At 35.7% G+C, this 10,481-nt stretch overlaps 1 protein-coding gene across 1 annotated transcript; it reads right to left on the bottom strand.

Annotated features, from left to right (window-relative positions):
• Positions 1–6,782: 6,782 nt before the first annotated feature.
• On the bottom strand, positions 6,783–9,652 carry LOC141485403 (uncharacterized). The gene is made up of 3 exons (XM_074182008.1): positions 8,985–9,652; positions 8,704–8,925; positions 6,783–8,646 (listed from the first exon to the last, which is right to left on the bottom strand). The coding sequence occupies exons 1-3, from the start codon at positions 9,153–9,155 to the stop codon at positions 8,083–8,085; spliced, it is 957 nt and encodes a 318-aa protein (XP_074038109.1). The 5' UTR covers positions 9,156–9,652; the 3' UTR covers positions 6,783–8,082.
• Positions 9,653–10,481: the final 829 nt, after the last annotated feature.

The following is a 10,481-nucleotide window of genomic DNA, read 5'->3' as shown; positions in this document are numbered from 1 at the left end:
TATTATTGGCTGTGTTGCCCAGTGAGATGCCACTGGATCTAATAATTTCAATTCATTTATGACTGAATAAGCTCCTCATCACTTCAGATGACTGTATCAGATTGTATCTTGTATCTTAAAAACTAAGCTACTCGTAGTACATGATCATAGAAGCTTTTTTACAGAATAACCGTACAAATTACCTTCTGAAGTTTTGAATCGAAGTTAGGAAACACACTATATATCCGTTCGAAAACTTTCCGTGTTTGGGTATAAGAAGGGTTTGCTCCTCGGAGTACCAATCCTGAATCGGCTGATCTCTCGCCAACCATGAGATTAAAAACTCTGGCTAGTTGACCGTGGTCGCCATTATTATTACTTCAGTATTATTACATCAACAACATCAAAATCACTAGTGGTAACTATTTTAGTATGATTCAAAAACCTTATATCTTCCAAAAAGCGGTTTAATCCGGTGAAATGAAAATTTCCGCATCGTTCAGTTTCTATTTATGACAAATTCAAAAAGGCAATTCTACTCAATGGCACTGAATAGCTGGTGACCTCATTCAGATTGAATAATTCCGTTAGGGGGAACACTATCGATAATGAACTGCGCTTGCGGTACATTGTAGCAGTAGTCCAGAATCAGTGAAACCGTAAACAAGTATTTTCTATTCCGAACATATACAGGTCTATGTGATTTACATTGGTTTGGAAGCGTGAATCTGTTTGGCAATTAACAATTCAAAGCTTTCCCGTTCTGTTGTGCAATGAATGACCATTTCCCATAACTTCACAAGTGATTCATACTTCATTTAACTAATAACACGATTATCGATTGAAACACGAACAAAAATAACTAAAATGACACATACTTGTATGTGCATAACATTTTTACAAGAAATTCGTATATTCTGAAATCTGTTCTGTAGATCAAAATTCATACCTTCTTTGTCATGACACGGAATATGAATATGAAACATGTAACATACTCGAATTCGAAAAATTCTAAATGCTGACCTCTCCCAACTTATCTATACTATAATTTAGATAAATGAGGCTCTAAATTCTCAGAAATGAATGTGACGTTCCTTCCTTAATCTGTCTCTGTGATGTAAAGAAATTATACTGAACAGAAGAAGAAAAATGATGATGAAATATATAGAATCACAACCTTGACAAAATGGTTTTGTTTTAATACAATAGTATTTCTGAGAATTCAGTATCTACTATTATGGAATTGTTCTATATACAGTTGGATTTGGCATATACTCATGTTCATCGTTTCATTAGTTATTCTCCTACTGTGTAGGAACGTTGTGAATGGTGATTGTTTTGAAGGTCAATTGAAAATATTAACTTTCTCAGTATGTCTATATCTTGCCTCGACATCTTGCCTCGATCCCACATCATATCATAAAATATATAATGGAATCATCTGATAGTTGATGAACATAATTTATCCAATCAACACACAAGTGTGATATTTTCACCAGACCGTAAATATACTTCAATTTTCTTACCTGGAAATAAACAAATTCAATAATGGCGAATTATTCAGTTCAGTTCGATCGTTCATAACATATTGAGAGTTTTTGAATTTGTTTTTTTCCATACTCTCCAACAGGTTAAGTTTTAAACCTTTTTTCTGGAAAAGAAGGCGCTTGAATTCATGATTGAACTCATATTTTTCTGTGTTTAAATGAGTGGCATATGTGGAATGTATTTTTCCATTCTGAAAACTATTTTTGTGTTTCTTTATGAGGGCTCTGTTTGTCCTTCCAGTTTGACCTATACAGGGTGTAACTGAATAAGTGTGAAACATTCAACGAGGTGATTCCTCATCGAAAAAAAAAGGATCTCTCATATAAACAAACTTCATTGGAGCATCCCTTGTTACGATACAGCCACTTAAAGGAGGTAGATGAAATTTGTATAACAATTTTTTTCACAAGCACTAAAGAAGTTACAATATTGAAATTGACTTGACGTTTGGTACTACCAAAAAGACATTTAGCTAGTAATTTATTTGGTTTACCCCATGGTTGTTAGGGGTGGAAAACGCAACCCTAAAAATTTAATTCCAATGTAACTGTTTGTCTTATTATTTGTTCACCATTTGAAAATTTATTTTCGATAGCCTGTTTCATTCTGAACGAAAAATGTCTCATCATGCATAAAAAACATATACCTCCTGACGCCTAAAGGAACTTCCTCCAGCAGTACTGGATGCACTTCTCTTAAAAATTGAAAGTATGCCCCACCATTTAATCGAGCAGGTAGAAAATGAGGCCCAATTAAATCATCCCCAATAACTCCGAGCCACACGTTAAGAAAAAACTGTTTTTGATGGTTTGTTTCGACAATAGCGTGAGGGTTTTCATCAGCCCATATGTGGTAATTATGAAAATTAATAATCTTGTCCCGAGAAAAACTACATTCGTCTGTAAATTCTATCGTCTTCAGAAAGTCACAATTTCTTCTAATCATTTCCAGCATCCAATTGCAAAATTCAAGACGGTTCGGAAAGTCTCTCGGTAACAGTGCCTGTACTCGTTGCAGATGGTAAGGGTATAAGAGTTGTTCCTTTAAAATTCGAAATACCGTCATATGATCAACATTTAGCTGAAAAGAAATCTTTCTAGTACTGGTAGTAGGTTGTTCTTCAATCAAATCAAGTACTGCTTCCTCAAGCTGTGGTGTTCGTACTTCTCGATGGCGACCACAATCCTGCGTTCTTTTGTCGAATGAACCATATTTTTGTAATCGTGAAGTCGAGCAAATATTCTATGTGAAGGATGCTACCGTTGAGGATACATTACAGCATATCTTCTAGGAGTTTCTAACCCATTTCCCTGCGACAGACCGTAAACGTAATGCAAATCAGCCATTTCTACATTTGTGTATGCCATTTTACTAACAAGTGAATTATTAAAGTAACAAATTGAGAACAGAACAGCAACACACAATTAGTATTAATTCAATTTCGAAAATTCACAAACTGACAGCGTCGTACCAATTCATTCGTCACTATCGCTAATAGCGACCTACTAGATAGATTAGTTTCGTATTTTCGCATTTATGACGATGTATCTCTGTAGTTGTTCCTAAACTAATTTTTTGCTGCGAACTGGTTTATTTTGGGCAAAAAACCCAAAAGAAATTTTTTGTTCAGAATGAAACAGGCTATCGGAAATAAATTTTTAAATGGTAAACAAATAATAAGACAGAAAGTTACATTGGAAATACATTTTAGGGGTTGCGTTTTCCACCCCTTACAACCATGGGGTAAACCAAATAAATTTCTGGCTAAGGTTCTTTTAGGTAGTACAAAACGTCAGGGTAATTTCAATATTGTAACTACTTTAGTGCTTGTGAAAAAAATTGTTACACAAATTTTATGTACCCCTTTAAGGGGCTGTATCTTAACAAGGGATCCTCCAATGAAATTCCTTTATATGAAAGATCCTATCTTGTTTTCGATGAGGAATCACCTCTTTGAATGTTTCACACTCATTTAGTTACACCCTGTATAAAACATCGGACATGACCTGCATATATACAATCTCGATTTTTCTGAAACTGAACTTTCATCTTTGTTATTCTTAATGTATGTGCCTGAGTTGTGGTTGGTTTTGAAAGCAATATTCACACCTTTGTTGTGAAGAAAATCTGAAATATTTGTAGTGGGTTGGACTTAGAAAGTTGAGGTTTCATAACTTTCATCCTCATCTCTTCGAATTGGGTCAACTTCCTTTAAAGCTTGGCTATATAACTATTTTGATAATAGAGAACGTATTAGACTACTATATCATTAAACGTTGAACTACCAGTATTATCGGCTTACCATAATTTATAATTTAGCATTTTGATATAAATTATTATGAAGAGTAAAAAGTTGTTGAGCTACGGGAAAAATGGTTCACATATGGTCTTGGTAATTTCAAAATAATGCTTTTCTCGACATTCCATTTGGATTCCATGACATCGGTTGTAGATGCACATGTTCACCAGTAGCAGGAGGTTCCATATCCTAATGAAGATCTAGAGGTGATTTCGAATTGGGGTGATATCAACTATGTTCAAATTTAATGCCACGAAACCTCAGGCATTGGTTTCCTTCAAGAAGATGAATGGTTCCGAACCGGTTGGCTGGAAGAGCAATTTCTGCCTTGATTCGTCATGCGCAGACGTTGAATTCTGCCATTTGTTAGGTTAGATTAGTATCCCTTGTACTGAGTAACCTTTCAATAAAAGCATTTATTATATAATATTTTCAGACAGACAAAATCATGTCGCGGGAATTACAAAGGCTACTTCTCTAAAATTTAACACGCTGTTCCGAACCAGAAAAATGTACGCACCTCAGCAAATTTTGATGTTTTATAAAGCTCAGAAAAGACCTTCTTTGTAGTATTGTTCTCATGTATGGAGCTCCGCCTCTGAAGCTGCTGAATTCTATCCAGAAAAGAATCATCTGCCTTATTGGAGATTCCAACATAACCTGCAACCTTGATAGTCTGGAATACCAAAAAAATGTTGGAGATTTGTCTCTCTTCAGTAGATACTTTCACGAGAGATGTTCAAGTGACTTAGCACATTTGATTCCACCAAAAGCGGTACATATCAGAAAAACGCCACGAACTATGGCTGTTGAAAGAGTTTCGAAGTAATGAAAAAAATGGAAAAATAGAAAAAGAACGACACAACATCCTCCTATTGGAATGCTGAAGGTGTAAAAAGAGTTGCGAATATCCCATTTTCCTTCGATGCACTGTAATCCATCTACGAATTGTTACCATTATCGGTATATATCACATAACCTCTGAATTTTCAGCTAAGAAACTTTTTGATAGATGAAATTCGTAATTCGAGTGTATCATCTTCTGAATAGTCAAGCACAATCTCCATGAATAATGAACAAGTGACTCAGTCTCAATGAAATAAATCGCAATTTGTCAAATGCTCAATAAGGGTTCGTCCTCCTGCTGAAACAAATGCTAATCGAAAGCAATTTATCGTAGAGAAAATCTTTAAATAATTCAAGGATCGACAAAGAAAACTCTCATTGGATGCCATCAGGACGTTTTGCAAGGATAACGCGTAACAAGAACGCTTGCAGATAAGCCCTGAATAACGTTTTCCAGCGTAGAGAGTATGTAAATACCGGGCGGGTAAGTAATGAGCAAGTGATTACCTTCCAATCTGTGGAATGGTTGGAAGGGGAGGAACATAGTCTCTGCTGTTCAGGCGAGGCCAAATTGTCAGGAATAGTTAATTGGAAAACAGGGATTTGCACAAACCGGCGTAATTAGGGGATAAGTTGAAATACTGAATTTGGCTACGGCTTTCTGTTTGATCCCATTTCTGCATATCATCCAAATGTATACTGTTACTAGCTCAATATTTTCTGATTGATTTCTATCATAATATGCCAAGTTACGATGAGAAGTAATAAAAAAGTGTTGTCGCCAAGACAAGAGATCGTTGTCTCGTTGTGTCTTTCAAGGTGAAAGGACATTTTTTTCTCAAAAATTGATCTCTTTCATCAAGATGAGTCTTTGAGTGATAGTGGAGCTCTTATAACACCTGGACTGAAAAGTCCCAGGCATAAGTAAGAAAACGTGTTTTTTTTTCAAAAAATCAAGAACCACACAATCATTCCATCGCCGCTCTTACATTTCTATACCACTTTTGTGAAACGATTTATCTTTTGCCTCAGTTTCAGCAGAAACCTTTCCTTTCGAGTGAAATTTCTTACCCGTGAGCATTTTTTTAAGGTCTGCGAACAGCTAGTAATCGCTGGAAGACAATTTTGGCGAATACAGTGGATGTGGGAGCAATTCGAAGTTCAATTCATGTAGTTTCGCCATTGTTTTGAATAACTTATGACTTGGTGCGTTGTCTTGATGAAATAATTTTTTTGCCATATGTGGTCGTCTTTCCGTAATTTCAGCCTACGAACGTTCCAATAACGCTATACAGTGCTAGTCAAAAGTCCCCTCCCCCCCTCGTATCTTTGGAACGGGTATACTTATAATAATGAAATTTGGAGGTTGGAAATAAACGGATGTAGGCTTCTCAACTGGTCATAAGGCCACTGTGACCAAAAATTTTAAATGGGACCCTATGGCAAGTGACAGCTCGTTTGAAAGGTATTGAAAATACCTATTCAGTCATACCAATTTTGTTTGGGTTCCGGCTGATTTTGATTGATAAATTGAAGAAATATGAAAATTATTGTTTCGCATTTAATTAATAAAGATTTTAAAGTACGCCTCTGGTTCATTGTCAAAAAGGTTGACGTGTTTGAATTATCTACTTGTCAAAAGTATTTATACCTTGAAAATTTACCTAAGCTATTGTTTAACGAGACGTTTAAGTGTTTACATAGGCAAAATGGTACGTACTGTAGCCGACAAAGTAGCAGCTATCTTAATAATTGGTGAATGTAGAAACAATTTCCATGCAGCGGAACGACTGTTTAATGAGAGGTACCCCGATCGCCCTATATCGAGGGTTTATTTGAGGGAGCTTCTTCGGAAGTTTGAAGCATCAGGTAGTGTTCAAGATGCCAAACGATCTGGTCGACCAACAATTAGTGATGACAAAAAAATTGACATACTTGGAGAAATGGTAGTGAACCCTACTTCTTCACAGCCCAAGTTGCGTCTATCTGTGAAGTCAGTCAAAGGACAGTACATAGGGTGTTGGCTAAAAACAAATTTCATCCATACAAATTAAAAATGGTGCACCAACTTTCAGATGATGACCCCGACCGAAGACTAGAATTCTGTGAAACTTCAAATTTAGCAATGGTGTCTCATCTCTGTTCACCTATCTTGAGATCAAATAAATGGTACGTTCGACAAATTTTTCGCTAGCGTACCTATAACTGAGGTACTGAAGCAACACCGTCTCACTACAATTAGAACATTACGTAAAAATAAACCTGAGATACCTCCTCAAATGTTGTTGCCTAGACCAGAAAAATCTATCATGTTTGCCTTTAGAGATAAGTGTACACTCATTTCGTACATTCCGAGCCGAAAAAGAAATGTGCTATTACTATCGACGATGCATTACGATGATGGTATTGACAGGGAAACTGGCAAACCAGAAATAATTATGGTCTACAACAAAACGAAAGGAGGTGACGATGTTGTAGACAAAATGTGCGAAGCCTACAATTGCGCTCGTGCAACTCATCGTTGGCCAATGGTCATTTTTTATAGTGCCATGAATGTTGCTGGAATAAATAGTTATATAATTTATAACTCGAATAACCAAACAATAATGAGAAGGAAATTTTTAGAAAATTCAGGATTTCAATTACTTGATCCACATACTCGTCGACGAGCTCAGCAGCAAAATATTCCAAAGATAATCCGTACACGACTTCCTGAAATGTGTGGAATAGAAACTAATAATGTTGTTCCTCAGAACCAAAGTCATGGACGATGTGCGTACTGCAGCACTAAAAAAAAGTCGAAGAACAAAATATTATTGCACAAAATGTAAGAAATGTTTGAGTCTATAGCACCTTACTGGATTATATAGATATTGTCATGAAGATTATGAAGCTGAATATTTGGAGTAATAGTTTCAGTTGTCCATATGAATTTCGAGAGTTGAAGTTTATTTTACCCATTTTTCAATATGCAAGTGACTATTTTTGTGTTTTATCGAATCCAGTTTTTTTTTGTATGGTTACTTTAAATCGATTGAAAGCCTGTTCATAAAATCGACACTTTTCATTACCTCTCCTTTTTATAGTTCAAACAACAAAAATATTATGAATTTGATATATTCACATAGAGAATAAGGTAAACTTTGATAATATCATACAAATTTGTCATAAACTTATTTATTTCTGACCGGGATATTATAAGCTTATATCGTCATAGTTACGCTATCAATAAAGAGGGTCATAACTCCCTTGGGACATTATAGATTTTATAATTCCCTCTACCTTTCACAAGTAAAAATAAATAGAAATGAAAACTGAACCATATTTTATTTATTCACGTCATTACAAATGATAAATGTACAATTTTGAAATGTTCCCTGAAAATTACTTCTGCCACTGGAAACAATTTCTTATTTTGTATGGCTGGAACTTCTGTTCACTACAGTCGAGGTACCTGCCTCTTTTGATGACAAAGTAGACAACATACGCGCCGTTTTATTTCTCAATTCGATGCTATCCTCCAAATACCCCTCCGCCACCGTGGAACTTTTCCAACCTCCGTGTCTTTTTAAGTTAGTCATAGTTGCTCCTGCATTGGCTAGAGCAGTAGCAAAAGTGCGACGAAGGCAATGTCCAGTATAGGAAGATGAGTTTGGCAATCCTAAGTACATTGTGATTTTGCTGGGGATTTTCCCAAACATGTTTTTTCCAATTGGCTGAGATGTACATTTTATTTGTCGGAAGCTCAAAAAAAATCGTTCAATACCTTTAGGACGCAAAGACATATAAAGTCTTAATAAAGGCAAAGCGGAGAACTCTTTTTCATCCACAACTGTAAATTTCTTCGATACACCAGTTTTACTTTCCGGTACGTTCACTACCATAACGGAATCCCGGTCCTCTATATCCGATATCTTCATATTCAAAAGTTCCTGACTTCTGCATCCTCCAAAATAACCCATAATCAAAACAACCTATAACAAAAAAAAGGAAATAAATACACACAAAAAGGAAAATAAGAAAAAAATTACCTTATGCAATAAATGAATATCATTAGGAGCGTCCTTTAGGAATCTGATAACATCTTTAGGAGATAAAACAGCAGACTTTTTCGGCTCATAACTCTCACTCTTCCGTTTCAAAAAAGCCTGTAGTTCATTGAACTTGGTGATATCTCGTTTCTCATGTATAGTCACCATCGATTTTAGCATTGACCATTTAATCCATAAAGAATTCGGACTATACGTTTCTGACTGAAAGGAATAAACACAATTACTACCAAATCTACCGAAAAACATAGAAAATTCCTTACCAGTTCTTGAAAATATGCCAGAAATACAGTTTCAGTGACATCTTTTGGCATAACATTTTTCCGTGTCAGCCAGTCCAGATATATCTTGTATTCTTTTTGGTATACGGCTTCACTTTTCGATGGAATTGATGATTCTCTTGCTTGTTCAGCTTTTTTCAAAATATCCTCCATTATATTTGGGGTAGAAAACACGTTTTCACCGCAAACACAGCTTGATAACAAAGTTCTGTTTATAAACAAGTAACATAGCAACAACCTAGCAACAAGAAAACTCTACTATAATCAACGGTACCTGATTCAAATATACCGGGAAGGTAATGAATTGGTACATTTTTCCGTTTCAAAAATGAACAAAATTTTATTGAAATCGGTCAGAAATAAAATTATCTATGTACCACGGGAATTAATGAGCCTTAATAACCTCAGGCAATTGCTGTCCCTCGGGCCAGAGGCCCTCGGGACGCAAACTTTGCCATCGGTAATTAAGGCCCTCCTAATTCCCTTGATACATAAATAACTATTATTCCACACCAGAGGTTTCAATTTAAATCAAATTTGGTATATCTTTGAAAAACACTTACCTACTGGTAACTGCAAATTCTGAATACCAAGAAAGTACCCTCGTCAAGAGAAGTCAAAACAAGAAGAGACAAGAGAATTATTTTCAAAAAAACTTGTCAACTTGGCAGATACAAAATGAAAAAAAAACATTTTCTTGTTTGTCTCATCTAAAGCGTTTCCATAGGCTTGAAAACGTTTGAGGAAGCTATTGGCGAAACACGTTTTGAGGTTGTTTGCGATTTCGTAAACTGTCAAGTAGAAATCTCACAATAATGCGTTATATTTGTATTCTCGGAAGTGAATGAGGTTGCATTTCCATCAATGACACTCCGAATAGTGATCGACACTTAGCTAATACTCTCTTCAACGTGATTTGTCAGCACAGCTGCGCATTTCCATTCAACTTTTCGCTGGATTAGGTATATTGTGTAACCACCAAATAGTTTCAATGTCTTCTGCACGTTGAAGGACAACAAATTGAGGTACGCGATATACGAATAATCATCAACATCCAGAAGATAGCTGAATTTTTTTGAAAATACTATAAAAAGCTTCGTCGATAATCAACCACTCGATAAAAATCTAAAATATTAACACCAACTGGATGGATCTCTTGCACATTGTTCAAAAAAATAAGCGCAGAACTGAACAGATTTTTTGACGATAGGTAGATGAGTCGCTTGGGACCATGGAATTGGCCAGTGAGATCATCCGATCCTAATCCATTAGATTTTGTGAAACAGCTGTGCGTTCGAGAAATGAATTGTAAGGGAGGAATACCCAAGAATTTGAAGATTCGGATTCCAGTGGAATTAGATCTGCCAAGAAAGCAGTCGACATCCTCATTTGAAAGTACTTGTAAGTGATTCGAATATATTTCAAAATATTCCACATGATTGTTTTACTTTTTCAAAACTATTCATATCAATATTTCCA

The sequence above is a fragment of the Leptinotarsa decemlineata genome, unplaced genomic scaffold (assembly GCF_025532065.1).
Source record: "Leptinotarsa decemlineata unplaced genomic scaffold, Ldec_3_MD MMD2_tig00026328_RagTag_RagTag, whole genome shotgun sequence".
Classification (NCBI taxonomy): domain Eukaryota; kingdom Metazoa; phylum Arthropoda; class Insecta; order Coleoptera; family Chrysomelidae; genus Leptinotarsa; species Leptinotarsa decemlineata.
This window is presented reverse-complemented; position numbering and strand designations above follow the sequence as displayed.

Excerpts from the sequence above, each read along its gene's own strand:
- LOC141485403 (XM_074182008.1), bottom strand. The coding sequence starts at position 9,155 with ATGGAGGATATTTTGAAAAAAGCTGAACAAGCAAGAGAATCATCAATT. Across the intron at positions 8,926-8,984 it reads TGGCATATTTTCAAGAACTG|TCAGAAACGTATAGTCCGAA; the intron begins GTAAGGAATTTT and ends TATTCCTTTCAG. Across the intron at positions 8,647-8,703 it reads ATATTCATTTATTGCATAAG|GTTGTTTTGATTATGGGTTA; the intron begins GTAATTTTTTTC and ends TTTTTGTTATAG.